This window comes from Poecile atricapillus, chromosome 15 (genome assembly GCF_030490865.1).
Source record: "Poecile atricapillus isolate bPoeAtr1 chromosome 15, bPoeAtr1.hap1, whole genome shotgun sequence".
NCBI lineage: Eukaryota > Metazoa > Chordata > Aves > Passeriformes > Paridae > Poecile > Poecile atricapillus.
The window spans coordinates 15,887,333-15,912,563 of NC_081263.1; the positions used below are offsets into that span (position 1 = coordinate 15,887,333).

Below are 25,231 nucleotides of genomic sequence, written 5' to 3' on the forward strand. Positions count from 1 at the left end.
CACAGCAGCTGCTGCCTCAGACAGTTGATGCCAAGGAAAGCAGTCTGGGAATAGGAGGTTCCACAATCAGAAGCTGTTTTAGAAAAGCTGCACATAAACCCAGCAACTGCTCCAATATCTTGGGAGCAACCCACAACCTGAATAGTGTGCAAGGAGCAGGACTCAGCAGTGACTGATCTTCATCATTTCCCGGACCATCCTGGGCTCAGTCACACAATGATAGGCACTGCACAGACATAAACACACTGCAGTGCAGCATAGTCTCCCCATAAAGGAGGGCAAAAGAACAACCATTCTTGTGTCATCTTCACTGAGGGGTAGAGAGAGCCCATAGCAGCCAGAAGAGAACCAAATAAATAGCCAACTCCCAAGGCTCATTTGCATCACACACAGGGATGGTTTTTTTTGCTGCAGAAGGGAACACTGAGCAATAACAAGAAAACATTTACAAAGATTTCTGAGCAGTGTCAGAGGGTGAATAGAGAGAAGACAGGAAAAGAAAAGAAGCTTCTAGAACCAGTAAAGGGAAACCCATCACCCAGGTCCTCAGAACCAAATGGCCATCACAGTGAGAGCATGCAGAGTTGGGGACTTAAGAACCTCTCAAGACACCCACCTCTGATCTAAAATAACTCCACCAGACCATAAAAAAAATTACAATTTTAGCTTTCCTAAAGGCAGCACGTGAACAGGCAGTGGTGAGGAACAGGAGCAGACTGAGACTGTAATTACAGGGTGGAGAACCTGCTCTGCCAGGCCATGCACAACTGGACAGTGTCACCACAGGTGCCAGCAGAGGAAGGCCTACAAACAGCCAGATCAAGAGCATAATGCTTTCAAGCACCACTCAGCAAAGTTACATATCTGAGGCAGCTACATTCCTAAAAGTGTGACATTAGCAAAATAATGACCCTCTGTCTCTGTTCATTCAAAGGGCTGACAGTCATTTATGAGCTGAAAAACAGGGCCCCTTGAAAACTCATGCACAACACAGCCTCGGACAGTAAGAGACCAAGTAATTTCCCAGACAGCAGAGCCTAAAAAACACTGTGGGCTACAAGCACAAAACAAATATAACAATGTTTCATCACAACTTTTTTAGGCTGATTCGTTCTCCAGCAAATCCCTCCAGCTGCAGCTGTCTCTGACAACTCCATTGAAAAAAATCATGAAGGAACAAATGCAGTGAAGCTCTTGAAAGTATTAGCTGTCCAAGCTTGTTATGTGTGACTCAAGCTAACCACTGCAGTGCCAGGTTGGCAGAGGAATTTGGTTGCAAGTCAAAGACAAAGAATAGGAGCAGGCTGGCAGCAGGTCAAAGAAATAACTGTCTGCAAACAAACAACTCTCTGCCATACTGTGAGCTGCCATGAGGAAGCTCATCCCAACAGGACTTGTGCAGAGGAGCCACTTCAGTGTCATCATTCTCTCCAGCCCAAAGCACACAAATTTCCTCTGGCAAAGAAAGAGAGGTAGTAAGTAAATAGTTGAAAACGTCAGGCACAAAGTTCATAAACTCTTTATCAAACAATAAGGTAGAAGAATTAGTATCTCATGGAAAAGAGGTCCTTTCACTTGTTTTGCCTACAGTAATTGCTGAATGACAAGCACATCAGACACAACAGAGTCAGGATGTTGCAAAGCCAATGCACTGGACCCATAGCATTGGCCCCTCCTGCACACCTGCCCCAGAGAGAAGCACATGGGTCCCTGCTGTATGCACAGCTCCAGCTCTGGCAAGCTCACTTATCCCTGAGTGAATTCTCAGTTTGGGATGAAAAACACAGCCCATGCTTGACTATTTTGTATTGTTTTTTATTCTGATGTAATCAACCATGAAAAAAGCTTCCTCCAGAAGGAAAGGCATGCTTAATTGTTGCCCCAAACTGACATTCTTTTTCTGATTGTCTCTACAACATTACAGTATGAGTAGGAGTCACACCTGCCAAGCTGTATTTCAGCCTCTGCTTTGTCTGCTACACACTTGAATCTACAAGACCAGCAGAGACTACAGTAACACCCTGAACTCCAAGTAAACCGAAGTACTAGTTATGTATAGTTCCAGTGCTTCGTCATTAACAAGCTCTGGCTTGATTTAATGAGAAACAAAGACTGAGGTACTTGACCTCGCCTTAAAATGCAGTCACAGCTTTTTTAGAACTGAACATTTCTTCAATCTCACAGATGTAAGACCTCACAAAACAAAACACAATTAGTTAAAGCCCCAAATTTGCCTTTGCTCTCACCATGTCATAGAAACAAAGGTGGGATTAACCAGGGGAGACCTCACGGTCATCTCCAACACACCCACAAAAGGAAGGGGAGGGGCAAGTACCAATCTCTTCTCTCTTGTGACCAGTGACAGGACTTGAAGAAACAGCATGAAGCTGAGTTGGAGGAGACTTAGGCTGGATACCAGGAAAAAGTTTTTCCCCCAATGGGTGGCTGAGGACTGGAACAGGCTCCCTAGGGTACTGGTCACAGCACCAAGCTCTTGGCTGAGCTCAAGAAGCATTTGGACAACACTCTCAGGCACAGGGTGGGATAACTGGAGTTTCCTAGGCAGAGCCAGGAGGTGGACTTAGTGATCCTGATGGGTCCCATCCAACTCATTATATTCTATGATTCCCAGGAGTCCGCAAGAAGGCAGTTTGTGGCAAATAACTGTGTCAGTCACCAAAGTGAATGGTCTCAAAATGGTCTCAGTTGTTTCTTGGAGAGGCCCAGGAAAAACCAGCTGGGCCGCAGAAGGAGGTAGTCTTACATGACATATGCTGCCTCCCCAGGAAGACTCAGCCCTTGGCAGTACCTCTGGAGGCACTACCTTGAACAGACCCTCCCAAGAAATGGGAAGAGCAGCAACAAAAGAAGGATGCAGTCACTCATTGTGGACATCACAATTACTCCCTGATTTGGACAAACCCTTTACAGGGCATATACTCATTTCTTCAGCCTCTCCAAGGAGGCTGGTAACATAAAGAAGTCCCCAGTTTCATTCTATCTTTTTCATTCAGTTAATGACAGTAGGCTACCAGTCCAGCAAGTCAGGGAGATCAAGGCAAGTGTAATATCAAAAAGACTGACATACAAAGCTGCAAGTTCCAAGACTGCAAAAAAAACTTTCAAGTTGGTGAGGAAAGGGAGGGAAGGTTTTACACTTAATAGCTACACTTCAGCAGGAGAAAAGTGAACTCCCTGACTGAGAGGAGACTGGTCTGGCAAAACAACTCCTTCCTCTGGAGGGATGAAACTGGAGAACTGCAGTTGTGACTTGTGTACACCCAGAATCAGAGCTGGGAACAGACTCATGACCCTGGTTTGCACACATTGCAGCCCTTCACAGATACTCAGGCTCAAGTGGATCCACCATCTTAAGCAAAAGCCCAGGCTTCACCTTTTCCACAGCTTTTTAAAAGGCACCAAAAGACCACCCTGGTGATGATCTTTTTGACACAGTTCCAACTCAAAGCAGATTCATGCAGGCATGCTAATGCACTCTGGGGTTTTAAACACAGCTAAATTCAACTAGTGACAAGAACAGTTGAGCTGCAGTTTTAAATACTCAGGGTTTATCTTGTTTAAATAACCAGGAGATAAGTAAAGAAATCATGTAGAAAAGAGCCTGGCAAAGATCATGTTTAGTTTGTACCAGGTTCTCCCCTTGACCAAGTCAGTCTGAAATAAACACTTAAGCTACTTCTTTGCATAGCTGGAGGAGTAAATATGTGTCATCTGTTTGTCCTGGTTTCAAGGAAAGGGGAGAAAGGGGAAAAAAAAGGAATTGAAAAGAAAATTGAGACTTGACTTTCTTATAAACGGCACAAAAGAGACATCTCAGCTCAGTGGGTGGTTGCAGAGCTGGCAGCAACTAGACAGGATCTCCAGAACAAAAAAAATCCAGGAAATCCACAGTGTTGCTTCTCCCCACAATTGATTCAAAATGAGCTTATTCCTTGCACTTGGTACATGAGGAAGAAGCAGCTTCCTGGCTACCATGGCAGGAAACATAGTTATTAATAGCATCACAATGAGCAAGTATCAGAAGTTTTGTTGCAGCACTGAAGGATCTTGGCTGGTTCACGAAAATATGTGTTGCCATGGCAGTAATTGCTACACATGGCAACAGTGAACAGTGGGGTGAGAACAATATACTTCTTGATTTAGTGCCCAAAACAAGTTCCTTTTGTTTTCTCCCACCAAAACCCACACATTTATTAGCTTGTGTTGAGTCCAAAACTGAGTTTTTCACTTTCAGCAGTGGCAAGGAAGATAGCAAAAAAGAAACAAATTCAGGAAGACATCAAAGCAGGCACCACTCTGTCCTTCTGCAATGGCATGGTTGATGGATTAGGGCAGAAACCTGGATCACATTCAACTTTGCTTTTTATTTGATATCCATCTAGACAGTCTTCATCTGCCAAATACTATGTACCCAATACATAGTATTTGCTACTGTTAAAAAAATAAAAGAGCAAAAACTTGTAGAGGCACTTAAAGCGAAGCGTCTTCCAAGATGGGATGACCTGACATTCAATATCCAACATGGTAGCAGACCACAATGATGTTTGTGCTGTTCTGTCCTTTGTTTCCCTCTTTTCTCCTCCTCTTCCCTTCCTGCAGCACAGCCGAGCACCAAGCACATACAGGGTGCTGATACTCTCCAGAACCACCTGTTACCCTCAACTCATTCCTGAATTTCAGTGCTCAGGATTTCTTCACTCATTTGCTCTTCCCCAGCCACCACTATCATCCCTATTTCTAGATCAGGTACAAACACTGAGCAGCAGAGATCACAGTCTGGCTCCCCCAGGACTTCCCTCCTCAATAAAGTCTGATCATCTACTCCTCATCTTTGCAACCAATCTTTTAACCATTTATTCACCCATGATGGACTTTTCCTTGATACATTTCAGTGAGGTCCACTAAACCACTCGATCAACCCTGCAGTGTACTTGGAAACACCTTCCAAGCACCAGCGGAGTCATGTAGCTCAGTTTTGGTCTACAAAAGCAATATTGGCTCTTCCTCAACATGTCACACCCACTTATGTTGCCACTTAATACTGGTTTCCAGAAACTTTGGAGTGTAAGACATGCACCTTTGATAAAACCAACTGCCCCTTCCATTCTGTCTACAGGTGAGACATTCAAAGAGGTTTGTTAAGCAAAACATGTAAGCCTGGTCATGCCCTTTTCTCCTTATTCTCCCTCATTGCTCAAGAATCCACACATGTACTACAGATGCTAAAGGCATATGGCTGGCCATTCCTCCTAGTAACTATTTCAGATTGGCTGTCATAAGTTTACCCAAACACTTTTTCAATCTGATGATGCCTTTTGCATCCACAACCCCCAAGAACACTGAAATCAGAACTTCATCACAGATTGTGTAAAATAAATGGCCTTGCTCCTATCTGCTTTAAACCAATCTCCTTTAGGTTTCACCAAGTGCCCATAGTTCTTAGGGCCACAAGACTTGGTAGAAAAAATTCAACTTATCCATAAAAAGAGGAAACACTGTCCCCATCTTTTAAAAGGGTAGAAAGGAGGACCCTGGGAACTACCAGCCTGTCAGCCTCACCCCTGTGCCTGGGAAGATCATGGAACAGACCCTCCTTGAAGCTCTGCTAAGGACATGGAGGCGATTCAGGATAGCCAGCATAGCTTCACCAAGGGCAAGTCCTCCCTGACCAACCCAGTGGCCTTGTACTCAGGCATAGCTGAGTAGACAAGGGAGGGGACACAGATGTCATTTATCTGGACTTCTGTAAAGCCTTTAACACAGATCCCCACAACATCCTTCTCTCTAAATTGGAGAGAGATGGATTTGATGAGTGGACTGAGAGACAGATAACAAAGTGCTTGGACAGTCACATCCAGAGAGTAGTGCTCAATGGCTCAGAGTCCCAATGGAAATCAGTGACAAGTGGGGTCCCTCAGGCATCCATATTGGGACCAGTGTTATTTAGTATCTTCATTAGTACATGAAGTGAACAAGTGTACCCTCAGCAGGTTTGCAGATGACACACCTGAAGGACAGGACCATCCAGAGGGACCTGGTCAAGCCTGAGAAGTGGCCCATGGGAATCTTGTAAGGTTTAAGAAGGCCAGATGCTGGTGCTTCACTTGTGCTGGGTATCAGTCCCAGTATCAATCCAGACTGGGGCAGGAACAGATCGAGAACAGCCCTGATAAGAAGGATTTAGGGGTGCTGGTGGATGAGAGGCTGCACACCATGTGTGCTGGCACCCAGAAACCAACCATGTCCTGGGATACATCAAAAGAACAATGGACAGCAGGTCAAGGGAGGCAGTGCTGCCCCTCTACTCCCCTCAGGTGAGGCCCCACCTGCAGTGCTGCATCCAGCTCTGGAGTCCTCAGCGCCAGACAGACACAGACCTGGTGGAGCCAGTCCACGGGAGGCCACCAAGTTGATCAGAGGGATGGAGCACCTCTGCTGTGAGGAAAGGATGAGAGAATTTGGTTTGATCAGGCTGGAAAATAAGAGGCTTAGGGGTGACATAATTGCAGCCTTCCAGCTCCTAAAGGAGGCTTACAAGGAAGATGGACAGGGACTTTGTACAAGAGCATGTAGTGACAAAGAGGAATAGATTCAAACTGAGAATACGTTTAGATGAGATATTAGGAGGAAATTCTTTGGTCGGAGGGTGGTGAGGCACTGGACTGGGTTTTCCCAGAGTAACTGTGGATGCCCCTTCCCTAAGCTGTTTGAGGCCAGGCTAAATGGAGCTCTGAGCAACCTGTGAAAGATCTCCCTGTCCATGGCAGGAGGTTGGAAGTAGGTGATCTTTAAGATCCCTTCCAACCCAAACCATTTTCTGACTCTTACCTTCATGACTTTGTGTACCTTGATCTTGCTATGCAAGACTTTTCCAAACCAAGGAGTCACAAATTTTATGTTCTCATAAGGCAGCTGATCTGTCCCTTAGTAATTTTAATTATCTTCACTGCAGTCTCTCTAACACCACTGTCCTTTTCACAATGCAAAAATCTGAACAGCATGCAGCCTCTAAGACAAAGTGTTAGAGTGGGTTACATTGATGCCCTCTGCTTTGGTATTAACTCTCTTGCTGATAGTGACCAAAACTGATTGATTTCTTTGGCTAACATCACAGACAGAACTGATGATTTCAGAGAACTGTCAATGACTCCAAGCTCCTTCTCAAGCTATAACCACTGTTACATAAGTTCCAGGTTGAGTATAGAACAGGCCCAGTACAGGTAATTTTTCCCTGTTCACCACATTTTCCTACACTGGAACTTATCCGTCACGTATTAGTGCACTTTCTTGGTTCTGTGAGGTTCTTATGGATTTCCTCATCTTCAGTGAGCTATTCAACCCATTGAAGAAACAGAGGAGCCTCTGCAAACCTGGGAATGTCACTGCACCCCTCTTCACCTCATCCATAAAGTGCAAAACACACTCAGCACCGGTTTCTCGGACCTTGCTGCTGACTTCCCCAGACTGAAAAACACCAGTAAGCCCAACCCTTTGCAGTCTATGCTTTCACCAGCTCTCAGTCCATAAAAAGACCCTTCCCCCACGCCCATAGCGACTCTCTCAAAAGCCTTTGTCAGACAAACTTGCCAAAGGTTGTCAGAAAACACATATTCATGAAGCCCAGTGATCCTGCTCCCAGCACACTCATCAATCTCCTGCAGATCTGTGAGGCAGACAAAGGGTGTGCCTTTACAATAGTCCTGCTAACACTGCTCCAAGCAGCTGTGCTTGGCCTTGCCTTCAGCAAACTTGTCCTTCATTGCAAAGACTTAGGCACAGGGGTCATACCCAACAGTCCATGTGCAGGGGGTTAGATGTCCTTTTCTTTAGTTCTGGCTCAACTACGGAATTTTTACCCATTACATTCGGGGAAGACCTGATTGCTGGTACTTGGTGGGTGCTTGAGAAACACAAAGAGTTCGGCTGGGCCCAGGTTGGAAGGGGGGCAGGAAAAAGGGAGGGCGGGTGTAGCTGAGTGCTGGCTGGTTTCTTCAGCTTCAGAGAAGGACGCTTTGCTGAGAGCTATTACTGCAGAGAAGGGAATTTGCCATCACCCAAACGGAGCTGCTGCTTCTTCTTCTTCCTTCATTGGTGGGCCTCACACCTCCTGTCCTGCAGGGACATGGCAGTGCCAGCCACCGTCACAGAGCTGCTGATCCACCTCATCCACCGGCCCGGGATCTCAGCTCATCCCTGCTGTTCCAGCTGAGTGTTCCTCAGAGCCCTGCAGGAGCACCGGGACTGCCAACCCAAGTGGGTTTGTGAAGCAAAGCCTCTCCTCCATCCCTTCCCATCTCAGCCGAGAAAGCTGTCACGGGGCCCCTGGTTCTGTTTCCTTGTTAATGCTGTAGTTTGTTTGCCTCGTTATACATACTAGTAAAGAACTTTTATTCCTATCCCCAGATCTCTGCCTGAGAGCCCCTCGATTTCAAAATTATAATAATTCAGAGGGAAGGGGTCTACATTTTCATTCCAAGGGAGGCTCCTGCTCTCCCTAGCAGACACCTGTCTTCTAAATCGAGACACCATGGAATCCTCAATACTCTTCACAGCCCTTCCCTAGCAGCACACCTGGCCAAATACTGAGCCACTTCCTCAATTTCCTCAAGACTCTCAGCTTTTAAAAATGCCATTGCATTTGCCACCACCAATTTATGTCATAGCAAGGGCACTTTAGCAGCAGCACACACATCACTATCTCAGCAATTTCAGATTTAAGATCCTTTGGCACTCTTGAGTAAACGCTATCTGCTCCTTAATTTCTTATTGGTTCCTCTATTTGCTCTAAAACTACTTCTACTGATGTTCAATGCAAGAAACTTCTCAGACAGTTCTTCTTTAGCAAGCTTGTAGTTTGCAAAGCTCCTTCACAGGAGTAAAGATGGCCAAAAATGGTTTAGATTTTTTTGTGATAGCTTTATCTTATGTGCCTCCCACACTTTGATCTCTTCTGCTGCCAGTTTCTAAAAGGCTTCTGATGCATTTGAAAGCTCATCATATTTGGCAAATTTAGCACATATGCACTGAGTTTTCATATGTAACTGCATATTCAGTTTCCAGATGCCCAAAACTAGATGTTTTTCCAGCTGGAAACATAAGCATCCCCTGAGGCACCTACCAGGTGAGAGGTAGAGGGGTCAAGGTTTCTCCTTCCTGGGAGAAATACAGGATGATATCAAAGGGCAGCAAAGATTCCAGGAGAGCAGCGCCCTGCAACAGTATTTGCCTTCCAAGGAACTGCCACAGCTTGGACCCTCTCCCTTGATTATTTTCAGCACTACTGAGCTCAGAGCTGTAGCCAAAGTTGAGGCCAGCAGGACCTTGGCATGAGACATGCAAGAGACAAGAGGCTGGGCCCAATGGCTAACAAACTGCAAAACAAGCTTAGTCAGCAACGGGTTTTAATCTAAAATATAAAAGCATCATGGATCAATTCTTGCCTGAAGGACAGTAAAAATGAGGATTTAATCTCCCAGCTGTTCATTCCTTTTCTCATCTTCTCTCACAGCTTAGCAGGTGTGAAGTTGAAAGATGAAGCTCGATACTGTCCTGCATCTTGATCAGCACAGAGAGCTCTGCTATGACAGAGCTGCACCCAAGAAGGGGCTGGCTGAATGCCCCCTGTAGCAGCACCTAGTTTTCACAGTCAGCCACCTTGACATTGCTTTCTTTCCATGGGTTCACATACCTCCTGTCCTAAGGAGAGGCTGCCCTTCCCAGAGGACCAACAGAGCAGTCCAAGCTCTATCACAGACACATCTCACTGTTAAAGCTCTTCATGCTACCGTTCACATTTGCCTTTCCCAGGGCAAACAGACACACCATTCAGGAGGGTTTACAGCTATTGACCTATAAGCAAAGCAGTACAAGTTCCTACCATAAGAAACAGACCCAAAATGGTAATTTCTGGGGAATACTGTTAATTCATGTAAAGTTCCTCAAATATCTGCAGTCCATAAAACCTCTGGGTTTAAGCCTGGTGCAGCTGGAATTTGAAGGGCAAGAAAGCTGCACTGCTGGCAGTTCCATTAAAAATTTGTGTGTTTTCTGACCACCCACATGCTCTTGCTTGAAGAAATGGCCACCATTGCGAACAGCAGAGGCTTGAGCAAGGTAATAGGAATTAACTGCGTGCTCTCCTCTGCTTGCACCAAGGACCCACCACATGCCATTCCTGGAGTTGGAGTTGGTGCCACACGCCCTGGCAAGACCAGGGTAATACAGCCACCTGGGCCAGATGCAGTGGCTATTTTATTTCTCATCCACAATACAAGATGGACATTTTATCAGGAGACACTCTAAAACAGAAAATTTTGCTCCTCCCCAGTGAGACTCCACAGCAGCTCAAAATTGCCACCTTTCAAGCTCAGCTCAACACCCAAGTCATCCAGGCCAGGCAGGCATGGGCACAACTACTGGAAGATGTTCATTTTTGCATTTTGAGCTGAACTCTGTGTAGTTTCACTAAACGATTTGGTGATCACCATGCTGTTCACTCTTTCCCATTTGAAGTATTTTCTTCGTGCTCCAGGGAAAGCAGGGTGGACAAAGCAGCCCAAGGTGAAACTTCCCTGTAGCCCTGCAGCAAGTACAACTTCACTGAACACTGGGTTACCAAAAAGCTTTTCCCCACGCACAGACAGCTCTCACAGCTCAGCAGCAGCTTTGCTTATCTAAAGAGAAAATAGTGAGTGATTTCATTCCTCCAAGACCAAATAAAGTTTAAACATACAAGTGCTCAGCTGTTAGAGCACTGGATGGCTGATGGGGAGGTGCCATTGGACATCAAGAGGCCACCTTCCTAGGGAAGAGATATGGGGAGCCAGAGAGGTTGAAATCACTGACATGCCCCTCACTGCCAAACTCACACCATCTTCGCTGTTTCAAGAACAAAATCAACCCAAAGACTGATCTGCCAGCCTCCCCGCTGTAGCAGGGTTTAGAATTCAAGGCCAAAGTCACTTCAACAGCATTACATTCAAAGCTGGCTCAACAGACCAGGATGATAACATCATGGCACAATGGCACACTAAAATTGGAGTGGATGATTCAGTGATGTGTCCTCCACAACCCTCTCTCACTCTTTCCCCACGCCCAGCACTCATCACATGAGGACAGCAGAGCTCCTCAAATCCCTCACGGAGATAACTCAGCCTGGTAACTAACAGCAGATGGTTTTCTTTTGCTTTAGTGAACTCAACTAGTCTGGTGACCCAGAATCAAAAAAAGAAAGAACAAGGAGAGGGGCAGGGAGAGGGGCTGGGAGAGGGGCTGGGAGAGGGGCTGGGAGAGGGGCTGGGAGAGGGGCTGGGAGAGGGGCTGGGAGAGGGGCTGGGAGAGGGGCTGGGAGAGGGGCTGGGAGAGGGGCTGGGAGAGGGGCTGGGAGAGCGGCTGGGAGAGCGGCTGGGAGAGCGGCTGGGAGAGCGGCTGGGAGAGCGGCTGGGGCAAGCGGGAAGAAAAAAAAAAAAAAAGAAAGCGGCAGTGCCCAGCTTCGTTGTACTGTATTCTGAATGGCAAAGTGACAACACAGACACTCTAACCTTAGTTGCAAAAGAGAGCACCTTTTATTCTTCCAGATCTTCTTTTATAGACAATTCAAAATTCCGAGCAGGTCTGAAAAGGTAAACTCTCATTGGTCATGAAACCAACACATCACCATTATTGGACAGTTAGGAACACCATCCCTTGACCACTTCTTGCAAGAAAACAACAAGGTGACAAACACCTGCAGAGGTTGTTTTCCTTCTCTAAGGACTCCTTGGATTCCTTCTTATGATTTCCCAGGCCAGAGTGAGAAAGTTGTGTACTCGACTTTTCCACAGGCTCAAGCTAGTGCCTGAAGCCTAAAAATCTCTTATTTGACCACTGTCAGTCCCCATACAGCTTCACCTCCAGACCATCACTGTGATTCTTATTTTTTTTGCTTACTGCCATCCCAAAACAGACTTCTTCTCTGGAAGTCTCCTGAGTCTTACACCTGTATTTTAGACCAATTTCAAATTACAGCTTCAGTGAGCTTTGGCTGGATTCTCATACCACCGCCAGGCATTTCCTCAGCAGATTCTTTTTTTTTATACCCTTTGTATAAAAAGGAGCATATCTGCTTTTCACCATTATTTTCAGAGATTTAAAAACTAATTTAATGAAAATTAGAGTAGATTACTTCAGGGGCAAGCTCCCTAAGTAGTTTCCAAGCCAAATCTTCAATTCTCTGGCCATTTGTTCTCTAACTCACGATCGCAGATGAAAGCCCAATGGCAGCACCAACCCAAGCAGAAAGTTGGTGCTCTAAGCCCTCTAAGCCCCAATGCTACTTCCTTCACACTCTTTTTACTGGGCTGATTAAATATAACTCAGTCACATCCCAGCCAGACTATACATTGTATTGTATACAAGGGTATAAATTGCTAAGATAATATACCTCCACATTACAATGCACTAAGCATCTGTCCTCAAGCCTGCATGAAACGCTTCTCATGCCAGCTACACTCCAGGTTCTGCACCTCAACTCACAGCCATTTTACCATCTCTCTTTGCTTCACTTCATGTTGATTGGTGATGATCAAGAACTCATAGAACACTTGGAGCCTCTCCTCTCACCCTAGCTTAGAGCAATACTTGGAAGGTCCAATAAAAAAGTCCCAAACATAACTACTGGATCTAGGGAGCCAAAAAGAGCTAAACAATGTGGTTGATACACAGCTAGATAGCTGTAGATATCAAAGGACTATCAAAGAAGCACAATGTACACAAGGAAAAAATGGGTGCAGGACCAGAAGAGGACCAAATATGGCATTTATCATTTCACAGCAAACTGACCATGCTGAAACTAACAGCTGAATCTAAAGTACTATTTAAACACCTACATGTGTTTAAATACACCTCAGTGCCGAGATTACAATGTGACCACTTGTAGTTTCCTCCATGTCTGGAAACAACCCTGCACTTGGTATTTTCCACATGACACCAATAGCATACAGGGGACAAGCCCAGAGTAGATAAGACTATGTGGCAGGGCACAACTGTGCCAGCAGATTAGCTGGGGTGTGAGAAGCAGGTGCTGGAGTAGGTGAGGTGGCCAGAACCGGTGAGCAGGTTGGGGTTCCAACAATATATGAGTCAGCCACTCCAGCAGTGTAGAGGAACCTTTCCAGACAAAACTGCTCATCCACTGCATTCCCTGGGCCTGTATTTAAGTATTCAGCTATAAAATCTCCTGTACATTTCTCTGGCTTTCCTTTTTGACAGAAAGTATTTTACACCGATTCATCCTTCTAACCTGAGCCCTGCCTGCTTGTACACAACACATTGCACTGCCTGCGAGTCAGAAAAACCCAAGACAGCTGAATTACATGTAGTTAAAGTGGATTTGCTGAGCTCAGTCTCACATCATCAGGTAGCATTGTGCAGGGATTTTCTTGGTATCACTAGTAATGGAGACAGTAAGCCTCTTTGTTTATTTTTTCCCAGACAAAGGACACAAGCAAAAACAAGAAAAAAGAGACCTACAGAACAAAGAGGTTATCCTTGCTACAGTGCACCTGGCCCTGGGCCACAAGTTCATGATGACACAAAATCCCATTACATTGAGTCTTTTCTGTCTCTGTAATAGACTTCCCAGCAAAAAGCAGCAACCTTGTTTACCCAGGTAGGAAACAGCCCCATCTATCAAAGCAAATTGCCTTATGGCAGTGTCCCACAGCTGTAAAGTTACACACACAAGTGAACCTAGCACAGGTTTGTGGGGGACCCTTCCTGTTTGGCTTGCTTGGTTTTGGTAGATCATAAACTGCACCTAAGAAAAAGGTTGGTTTAGAGACACCAAGGACTGTTCTGCTTCAAGTAGAGATAAGAACACACAGCAAGTCTGGGGAGCACAGGGTGCTCCCTGTTCCTCTTCACTTCATGCCATGTCTGAGCACTTGCCACAGAGGAAGGCAAAGTGCAGCAAGAGCTTGGCTCAGGGAGCTGGGCACAAGCAGAATACAAGATGGGTAAGAAAATACACCCTCCTTGTAGAACCAGACTTATATTTGCCTCTGATGGTTGATGAAGATGTCAGAAAATAATTTTATTACAACCTCTTTGTTTCAGAAGTTCTAGCACTCTGCAGCATAGAGTCCTTGATGGAATTTTCTACAAGACATAAAGTACGAAGAGACAAGAGAGCCTGAAAAAATATACACTCACCATCTCTAGCACTTTGGTCTTCCAGTGTGTTTTTTTCAGGAAGAATTTTCTAAAGCTGATATTGTCCAACTCAAATCCCTCCTTTTTGCCTGAAACACGTAACAGGGGCAGGCCACGCCTCCTTGCCATGCCAACACTTGCCTGGGAATCACAGAGTCCTTTCCCTCTCCCATGCTTTGCTGCAAGCAAACAATCTGGATCTCCAGCATCCTCATTTTAAGTTTTCCAAATATCTCTTGGCTGTGTGAGTTGCATAACAAACAGCAGTTGACAACGCACAAAGAAAACGTCTTGGGAGAGCAGCTAGAAGATAGTTGACACCAGCTACATTGGAATTTACTGGGCTACACTTAACTGGAAACATAGAACACTTAATCTTTACAACAGTAACCTCAAACTCTTGGAACAGTAATTAGGAGGAGAGAATATATGCCAAATAATGGTATTTCCATTATCCCATGAGACGTCGACCAAGTGCAAAAGAATTTTCTCTTGACCTACAGTGTCTTTTCCAGATGTATGAGCCAGATGGACCTCACAGCTGCTGCTTTAGTTAATACCTTCCTGCCACTCCAAGAACTGACTGCTTTAAGAAACTGTCCAAAGCAGATTACTCTTCCTCATGGAAAGCATAAAACCCATCAAACAGACAGCTTGCTTCAATGGATACTCATGATTGAGCTACTAAAAAGCACAAGAAATTATCTGTTCATCAAAGCTGTCTTTCCTATACATGAATGGCCTTCCTTGGCAAAAGCAGGAATTAACATCAAATATGTAAGTAATGACAGCAGAACACGGAAACTTTTTATGAATCCAGTTAAAACCAAATCCCAGTGCCTGTTCCAGAATTGCTTTTTATTACAAATAAGAGACACTTCCTGAACTATTTGAATCTGCCTGGGGGATTTTTTTATAGAAACACAAGCGTATGCACATCACAACAAGGCACTCCACTTGGGAAGGACTGACAGGGCCTAAATGGAACATTTTAATTTCTGACCTATCTATTTGCTGAAAGCTTGCAAGCATCTCCTCCTAACTGCATCACCCACTGAGAAAGCCATCTGGGGAGTACAGCAGGAACGGAAACACTGGAAAAGGACATTACAGGGGGGAGGAAACATTCCTTTCCTTTGAACTTCTGATTAGTTTCCATCAGAAAATACTGATGTGTATGAAGGCATTTCCCAAAGACCAGGCTTTATCTGCACAGTCAAGCACTGGAAGGCTTGACTGCCCCTTAGGAGCTAGCTCCAGGCCACCCTGGGTCTTCTGATGGAAGCAGCTTAAAAAGGTTTTGACAGTGACGGTAGACAGGACAACACCTTGTCCTCTACAGCCTGTCTTCTGCCAGAAGAGCTACTGGAGGAAAACAAACTCCTGGCTTCACTTAAAGCCAGTCACCTCTAAACGATTTTATTCCAAGCAAACTGCCCTGGTAAGCTTACCAGCTCAGCAGCATGTTTAGAGGAGTGGTGAAAACAGGAGCAAGCTTATGGCAGAGGTCAGGCTTGATGATAACCTCTCCCACCTGCACTTATTTCCACTGATTTTACAGAGCTAACAGAGACCTTTGCTATCCCAGTTCATTTACTGCCAAGTGAACTTCCACAATCCAGCCCACCCAGGAAAAGGCTCATGAGAAGAGTGGGATGACGTGCTGGGGGGCATGGGCTTGTCCTGCAATCAAAGTTAGGTACTGAGAGGATGTTTATTCATGGCCTTATTTAAGCCAGCTAAGAAGAGGGTAAACCAGAACAGGACACATGGACCCAGTTCTCAGAGGATGTGGAGAGCTCTACATTGCACAAGAGTGAGGGGCTTGGACGTCCTGCCAAAACCAGCAGACCCCTGTGCTGCAAAGCTAGGGCTGAGTTCAGACACACAGAGCCAGGGCTGGCTGATGAAGAGTCAAAGTTTTCACTCATTCCTAAATTAATGTTTTTTTCTAAATTAAACAGCCAAAAACATGCTGCTAAAACAGAAGGTCCAAACTGAAAAGCTTTCTTCTCCATAAGTAAAGTGGCAACCTAGTAGTATCGTTACTAAAGCATTTACCCATCAGGAAATATAGATATGACATATGTGAATTAAAAAAAGTTAATGAATATGAACATTTATTAAACAGCATTGCCAACAGAAAAAAACAACCCATGGGCCAAAAAAGTCCTGCAGTTGTTCACGCTTTGTTACCTTTAATTACAGAAATAATCCCATTAAAGCTGATTCTGTGTATCTAAAGCTCTTCCCACAGTCCCTCAACAATGCTAATAATTCTTCCTCCATGCCTCTAAGGTGAAAAAAAACCTTTTTCCCTGGTTTACAAAACTTTACCTGGTTGCTATCAGGCAGTTACCCCAATCCTGTGACGGCAGGCTAAAAAGAATGGCAAAATGGATTTTAAAAATGCCTCAAAGCTCAGACCAGCAATACCATGAAATCCACAAGATTTTCTTACCCCACAGACAGCTCACTACAAGAATCCCAGGCTCTCCTTTCATCTTCGCACCATGGCACATTACATTTTTCTAGAAATCAAGTACATCGGTTGAAGGGGAGGCATTTTTTTGTGTTCCTAAAGCAGGGCAGCACTTGGTGAGCCCTGTTCTGCATGGCATATTACACATGCATGTCTCTCATAAGGATTTCTGCTGCAAATCCAGTCAGGGTCAGGCTGAAAGCAGACTTTTGCATCACAAGGATGACCACAAAATTCTCTGTTACAAAATGTACCAGACTTGTGGACTGGGATCTCACTGCGGCTTATGTTCTCCCAGCTAAGGCCAAGACATCTGTTTCAGCTAGGCAAACCTGCTGTGAACATAGAAGGCACGTGAACAATCAAACCAAAATCCTGGCTTCTAAATCCTTCTATATTCCTATAATCTGCTGTGATCTCAGTATCCTCCACATAGCCTCCATCTAACTGACAGAAAGAGTTATCTCATCAATCCAGCAAAAACCAAACTCAAAAGCACTAGAGACAATCAGTGAGGGATGCAGAAGTAAAACACAGTGAAGTCCAGCACAAGACACACTGTACTCTGCACCAGCTAGTGGAACGATAGCCTCAAATCTGCAAGACCTTGTCAGGTTTTTGAGTTTACTCCAAAATGAGGAACCTACAACCTCAATCTCCAAGCACCTTTGGCTGTCACAAGGAGGGAGGCAAAAGCAGCTGCTGTGCGTTGCTGCTGCTGGGAAAATGAGAGAATGCTGCTGCACTCATCATTGTGTTCTGGCTGAATTCTGATATTCTAGGGCCATCCTCAAGAGGATTTACTATCCCTTCCCAAGATGCTCCTTGCAGAACAACTCAAACCCTGGTCTGCTGCAAGAGATGCAGAAGGAAAAAGAAATAAAACAACCTCAAATGCAAGAGAAATAAAAAATTATTCCAAACACCTTGCATTGTCAATGAGGCACTGAGCAAAATGCCGGTGCAGCTCTCCCCCAGTCAACGAGAATGTGAAAAGCCAGCTGAAATCTGCTACCCCTGGAGAGAGCTGCACTGCAGGAATTTTAAATCAGTCAAGTTTTTAACCTAGGATGAAAAAAACACTGGAAAATCAGCCCAACAACAACTGTCATCAGCAACAGCAAGGACGGTGCCTCCGCCAGGCTCTGCACTTTCCTCCTGGCAGAACCAAACTTAGTTTTAACTATTTCTGGCCAACGATCCCAGACGCGGAGACCAGGAGGAATTCTCCTTCAACAGGGTTATTCACTGGAGCCCTAAAATCCGCCTGCGTTTGTCGGAAGCCGGATGCAGCCTGGGAAACTGGCCTGGCTACCTGGCTCTCCATTTTCACTATCAAGAGGCGATCCTAGCTCCCTACCCACTTCCAGGAAAGGACAGAACTCTCTCCTGGTCACAGTGCAACAGCCACATCCGACAGTATATTCATTATCATTCTGCAAAAGCGCTTATTTTTTAAGCGAAAGGGAGCAAGTTACGGGAGCACCCAGTCCAGTGCCAACGAGCCCGGGCTGGAACAGACACAAAACCATGGTGTGCTCCCGATGAGCCGCCCGTCTTCAGAGGTGCGAAGGCACCCCACAGAGTCCGTCTGGCTGCAGCCTCCGGGAGGCGCCAGGGCCAGGCAGGAGGGAGGACTTCGAGTCAGGGCCGGGCCGGGCCGGCTCCGCTCAGCCGAGCTCACGACCACCCGCCTAGCTCGGAGGCTGTAAAGAGCAGAGTCCCGGACCCAGGCGCCAGTCCCGGCGGGAGCTAGAACGGTGCGAGAGGGAGTTCCCCCCACAGAGAGCCCGATGCGGCGGGAGGCGGCCCGGGACTACCGCCCCGCACGAGTCTGGCCGCTCGGCTCGGCACAGCTGCATTTCACCTGCTGCGTCGACTTGCCCGGCCCCGCGTCCACCCGAGCTGGAGGTGGCTCCCGGCCCCAGCCCACTGCCCCAGGGAGCGGCAACGCCTCTCTCGCCACTCAACAGGTGCGTGGCGACTACACTCACCTCTCCGCCATGGCCGCTCTGCCCGCGAGCGGGGCAGGATGTGAAACCCGATCCCGGCCCCGCCCGGGGGCGGTGCGTCCCGATCCGAGACCCCCGGCCGCTCCCCGGGTCCCTCTGCCGGGAGCTGCTGTGCCGGGACCGGCCGGGCCGGGAGAGGCTGGCAGTAGTGGCGGAGCCGCGGGTCGAGGGCAACCCCTGGCGGCGGGCGCAGTCGTTCCGGAATCCGACTGAGTCCGCCGAACTCTGCTGTCGCGGAGCTCCGGCCCGAGGGTTGGAAAGAAGGAGAGTGGAAGCGGAACTGGGACATCAGTTTTGGAGCCGCTGAAGCCTTATTTGAGCTACAGGTCAGTGGCAAAAGTCAGCGGTCGTGACCCGTTTTGTGGGGGAAACCGTTCTCAGGCAGGTCACATCCCGCCCTTACCTTGGGGACCCTTTCGCAGCGCTGTTGTTGCGGCACCCAGGTGCGGCCTGTGCGCGCCGCTGGATCACAGGTGCCCGGTGAACTGTGTTCTCCCGACGCTGCCTCCCGTTGCCCTGGGCATATAGGTCTGTATTGGTTCTGCTCTGCCCTCTGGTACTCCCGATATCCTCCAAGAGCATGGATGGAAAGTGGCAGGGGGGACTTGAACCAGCCTGCAGCATTGACAGAGGAAAGTTCCTTTGCCAATGCTGGATGCTGAGCTGTCCCTGCTTCTAGGTGGGAGGGTCAGCCTGAGCTGACCTTTTGGGTCATTTGGGTCAGCCTGAGCTGTAAAGCTACCATACTCTGGGTTTGCCCAGATGTGTTCTCATTTTTGCCTCAGCAACTTTGCTGGGCAGATTTGGTGGACTTTCTTTTTCTTCTCTGTTGTGAGCACATGGTAGACTGGTCAAAGCTATGCAGGAACATCAGGTGTGTCTCCAGTAGATGCACAGATCCACCAGCAGCATACAAACAACATGGGTTCAGAGATGTCAAGAACAAGTAGAGCCCTGCTTCTCGGCCAGCATGAGTAGTCTGAATAAACAAGCCATGAACTAAAGGTCAGCCCTGCTAGATCACCTTCTGTCAGCCACTGTTTTAGCGTATGTCATTTGGCATGGTAGCACAGAAGAGCTCCTCCTGTCTCAATAATTGCTGCAATGTGGTATTGCTCCCAAGTAGTAGTAGCTCCAGTCTTTATGGGGTCATGTTATTCCAGAATAGGAACAATCCCATGTGGAGGCAAATCCTGGTGGTTGAGGTGCCCAGATGCCTCAGACCCTATAACTGGGACACAAGACTTGACAGATACTTGGTGGATTTTGCAACTAACAGAGTGGTTTGGTGCCCATGTCACACCAGGGAGCAAATGTCTGCTACAGTAAGAAATTAGTCAGCTCAGCTCATTAATGACCCCATGCAAGCCAATGATCAGGGTCCCACCCAGAGCAACACTATGCTCATTTTCAAATGGCATTTTGGCACTATTAAGAACTTGAGGGTAACTTAATCTGAAGACATTCCTATGAAAGTCCCACTGCATTTTTAAATAGCAAGTAGAGAGACAGTGAGCTCATGGCCACTGTTCTTATGGGTTGGTTACACAGCTTCTCTGTGCTTAGTCGAGGAGAGCGGGGAGGAGGGGTGGAGACTGTGTCCCTGCAGCAGGGGGCTAGTGGCAAGTGGGGCCCGCACAGGGGCTGTGAGGGTGCTGGAGGTGCTTGAGGTGCTGTGGGAAAGCAGGCAGGAGAGGTTGAATTCTGTGGAACTGCAAAGCTCAGGGTCTGAGGCTCAGGCTAGCAGGGAAGGAAGGGAGGAGTTGAACCAGGTCTGCATCGAAAACAAGTATTTGCTGGTGTAGCTCTACCATTATTAGTTCGACATCCCTCCTTATGCAGGTGCAGTTATTGCTTACCTTTGCCAATACAGGCTATACCTGTCCTCAGGGAAATAGTAGTACCTGGGAAATGCTTATAGCAGCCTGACAGTTTCTGTTCAAGAGCTCCTGTAGACATAGATTTACTGTGTAAGAATTTTAACAGCTTTATCATTTCTATGCTAGTAAGGTCCTTTGGACATGCTGAATACAGATACTGGGGACAGGAGATGTTTCAGAAGCCCCAGCTTTGGGGCACCCCAAAATGAGTGACTTGACACAGTAAGTGGGAAGTTGGCTGCAGGAGGAACCAGACAAAAGATTCTTTTTTTTTTTTTTTTTTTTGCAATGTTCTCATTTTATTTTGCATATTTCAGGGTTTGATCATAATGTGTAGGCTGTTTTCCACCTACATCTCTGGCAGTCTTGCTGAAGACCCTAAACATCATCACTTGGCTGCCACAGCTCAAACTCTTGGGCTGTTATTCTGCACTAAGAGATCCCGTCTCTCTTCAGGCCAAAATGGGCAAACTCTCAACGATACAAAGGACACACTGACATGACATCATCTCAGGTCAGTCCAACTCATGAGCTGGCACTCTGTGCTGACCTGCACAAGGTCACACAGCAAGAGGGCATCAAAATGCAGAACAAGGGAGCCACATTGAAGGCAGAACCTCCCCACTAGAGGAGGGTCACACACCTGCTGACATCAGGGACACTCTGGGGAGCAGAGATCTCCACTGCTGGAGGAGGAAACCTGTGTGATAGGAGGTTCAATTATCCGGCACAACAGCTCTGAGGCTGTGCCTTGCACGAAGGTGCCAATGGCACACTACTGACTCAGGGAGGGATAATCCCAGAGGGGGAAAATGAAGCAGCCAAAGGAAAAGCTTCTTTTGTGGTAACTTTTTTAGAGATTTTCACAACTCAGACAGTCAGGGGCTGAGGAAAACTTCTGTTAGTGGTACCAGGTGCAATAACACAAAGCAGTTCTCCTCCAGAGATACAGGTGGGGTCACTATGACACATACTTGGGAGAGCAAGCCCAGTCAGGGGGCCTGTTATCAGTATGCCAAAAGTGGCAGCAAGAGGTGAATGTGAAGTGACTTGAGAGCATGGAAAGAACACTGCAGTGTCTCTGAGAACACTGGTATTCAGAGTATTCAGACCCAGAGGGCCCTGGGTCTTTTGCTAATAAAAGAAGAAACAGCCTTCATGAATTGTGAACACCAGACCACTGTATGATGAGGTAAGAGATGTATGATCAGTATTTCCAGGCCAAATCATCTTGTTGCTGCCTGTCCTTGGCTGAAGTATATGTTGTAGAACTGTCTCTACAGAACTGCAAAATGAGGCAGCTGCCTGAGATCATGCTCAAACTGTTCCTCAGATACTGCTCCCAAGTGGAAGTAACAGTATTTGGAGTTGTACACTTTTTCATAAAGCTCCTCATCTGGTCCTCATACTTGGGCACACAATCCATGTCAGGAAATGGCAGGTAGAGGTCCTCGCATGAGAGGTCTTCCTCATGTAAGGGTGTGGAAGAACCAGTGATGCTAAAGCTGCTAAAAGATGCTAAAGCCTATGAAAGACTTAGTATTGCAGTCCTGCTGTCCCACTCGTATATCTCAGGCTGAGAGTTGTGGCAATCCCTGGGCAGATATACTACAGGTGTGAGTGCAGCCAGCACATTGCCCTTGAGGTTTGGGCCAGCAGGCGCTGCCCTTGCTCTGCCTCTATTAACAAACTGGGTTGCACAGCTTGGAACCAGTCCAGCCCAGCACCAGACTCACAGTAACTGTCTCCACGTACAGCAAGGAGGGGAGTAACAGCTCCAGTCAGATCTGACAACCCTTTGTTGAGAGACCGGTGATACTGAGAGTAGGTGCCTAAAATGCTTGGCAAGGTCTGTATCTCCATATCAGGGAGCTAGAGGTTTGAGCCGGGCAGACATATGTAGTGAATTCTCCAGTATTTCAGCATAGACATCTTGTATCCAGTGTCTCAAAGATCTTCTTGAATGAAAGGAGCCAGGCTGACCTGGGTGCAGGCATTGCTGGCTTAAGTTCTTTGGATTGTGTGCTGTGAGAGTTCTGCCAAATGGTCTTAGGAAGTATGAAGAAATGAAAAAACGTCCTCATTCTTCATTAATCCTGTCTGTTTTGTGAAGAAGATGATATTGAATAACCTTTGGAAAAAGAGTTGGAGATATTTGACCAGTTGTAAAAATACATGTTTTTAAGCACCAGTCAGCAGGTTGTTGTGTTGTTGTTTGGGTTTTTTTTTCAAAGCAGGCATGATGTAAATTTATATAACTAACCAAGTGTTCTGCAATGGGGCTTTTTAAAAATCATCCTGTCTTAATTTTTTCTGCCTTACCATCTCTAGCTCCTTTGCAGAGTAAGTAGCAGCGTTATCACGTTGCTGCTTGGCAATGTAGCAGCTGGCTGTAACCCAACCAAGCAGCAAATGCTCTTTGTTTCCTCTCCTGCTCTCTAAAACATATTGTGAGTAAAAACATACAGCAGAGGTTTTTGCCATCTTCCCTGCTGTCATGGCTCCCTGGCTGCTGAGAAAGCCATGGCATTATATAGCAAGGTAACATTTCCCCACAGCAAAGGAGAGCTGCCAAGAGGGGAAGGGCATTAAATATAATATCAACATGCCCTTGCATGGGAAAGAAGGGTGTAGTGGGTGAAATGGCTGAACGGAGCTGAGGGCCCTCCATACAACATGCTTCTCTCGTTGCTCTGAGTCCTGGTTCTGGTGTTCATCTGAGCTTGGGTGAGCCCCATTATTGAAAGACCCCCGAGCTGTTCACCAGTCTTCACAGAAGTAATTGTGAATGCCGTTTATTTCTATCTTTAGCACACCTTTTATAGGGTTCTACAGGGTCTGCAGGCAGAGCAAGCTACTATTGGCTAACACACACAGTTTACATTTTTTCTCTTACACACAGGGATATTGTTTTGCTTTACTCTCTCTTCTGCATGAAGGTTTCAAGGACTTTAGCCCTTAATATCACGACTTAGTTCAAAGGCTGGTTTGTGCATACAGGCCTTTACTAATATATAAAATATAGCAACAATTCCCCCTTTCTCTTTTTGCACAAACCAGGCTTTGGATAAGATAACATACAATTTAAACTGTCATCCCAATTAACACTATAAGTAAAGTCCGTCCCCCTTCTAGCACAAGAGATTTCAACCATCCAGTGATGCCTCAGCTGGCGAACCAACTTCCAGTGGGGTCACTATCTTCTTTCAGGGCATGTAACCCATCCTGTAGCTGTTGTAGTTGCTTATGGATGGAAGCCGAATGATCAGCAAGATCCAAGCAGCACATGCCTTCAAACTCCTCACAACTATGTCCTTGTGCTAAGAGCAAAAAGTCAATTGCAACTTGATTTCATAGTACTGCATGATACACACTACTCACATCAGCTGAAAGCTCACTTAACATTGTGGATGTTAAGTTTAATTCTTTCCTAGTCCAGCAAGCGAGCCTTTTTAGACTTGCTAGGCCTTAATTCATTCAGGTTTCGCTTTGACTGTTTGATGTTCTTCATTTTGCTAGCTATATTCAACAATTGATGTAAGCTTGGGTGGAACAAAGTGAGTTTCCCAAGATAACAGGGTCTTCCATGTGGATTAGCAGGAATCTAATTCCATGCTCTATCTCCACAGATTAGGAATATGGAACTAGGTGATCGCTTTGGTAATTGTCCTGTGAGATTGCACCACGAATAAAGGCTTTACTTTCAGTGGTAGTAATGAGATCAGCTATAGGGTTGACTGCAGCCCAGTGCCGCATTACTTTGTTAGAATGACTTTTTGCCGGGGGTTCAAACATTATCCATCCACCTGAGGTATTGGTGGAATTTAACAAATCTAATTCTTCTGAGGGCTCTATGGTAGCATTGAGAACTTTGGTAATTTTTGCTTGCCAACAGGCTTCAAGTTGTCTTAATGTGAAGCCAACAGTGCGACTGCACTCTTGCAACATTGCCAATCGATTCAGTTGAGTCTCATTACTAATTAAACCTTTAAATGCTGGAGGATCCCATTCAGGGACTCCTACGAGACAGGTGCGAAAGGATCTCCAGGGGTGGCTAGGCTCAAACACATTGACCTTTGGCCAGTTCAATGTGCCAGAGTGACCCATATGTTCTGTCGCTTTTGGATGTTAGTTAGCAGACAGTTGGTCATGACTATACACAACACAATTACCATAAGCATTTTACCATGTAAATGACACCATATTTGCAAACTCACAGCTAGAACTTCAATCGTTAAATGAACTTTCAAAGATGCTTACACTACCTCTTGAAGGGGGAATGCTTATACTTTATACTAACATAACAATTACTACACAAGCTAAACACTTAAACTATTGTCTAACTACTTTTAACACAGGTGCTCTGGTATATGTCTAGTCTAAGCGTGAAAGCAATTTGCTAAAAGGGTAAACACACAACTACAATTTGCTTTATATACAATTAAATGGAGTCTCTACACTTCTTAGATCTTCTACAGAATTTCTCCAGCACGATTCAGTCCTGGAACATTCACTGCTCTCGTGATGTCAGCTGGCAGCTGATCGGTGACTGAGGGCTTTGATGTTCAAGTTGTTCTTCAAATCCTTTTAAATCTTAAAACAAAAGATACCTGAAAATTGGTAGAGACACAACATCATAATAACAA

The 25,231-nt window shown here is 46.1% G+C and overlaps 1 protein-coding gene and 1 long non-coding RNA gene across 6 annotated transcripts in view; one reads left to right on the forward strand and one right to left on the reverse strand.

Annotated features, from left to right (window-relative positions):
* Window positions 1–18,789, reverse strand: part of LOC131584876 (rho GTPase-activating protein 39-like) — a 59,468-nt gene extending 40,679 nt beyond the window's left edge. For 2 of the 5 annotated variants that reach the window (XR_009278820.1, XM_058850426.1), the window contains exons 1-2: window positions 18,688–18,702; window positions 6,348–6,456 (exon numbers count right to left, since the gene is read on the reverse strand). Coding sequence is in view for 4 of the 5 variants with exons in the window: in XM_058850426.1 (XP_058706409.1) it covers window positions 6,348–6,361 (14 nt within the window). In the remaining variant the exon portion in view is untranslated. Of the gene's footprint in view, window positions 1–6,347; window positions 6,457–18,687 lie in introns of those variants that run through there. The other 3 variants (XM_058850422.1, XM_058850423.1, XM_058850425.1) reach the window with 3 other exon arrangements.
* Window positions 18,790–18,891: 102 nt separating this feature from the next.
* Window positions 18,892–25,231, forward strand: part of LOC131584877 (uncharacterized) — a 38,621-nt gene continuing 32,281 nt past the window's right edge. Inside the window, exon 1 of the long non-coding RNA XR_009278821.1 lies at window positions 18,892–19,031. This is a non-coding gene — a long non-coding RNA (uncharacterized LOC131584877). The remainder of the gene's footprint in view (window positions 19,032–25,231) is intronic.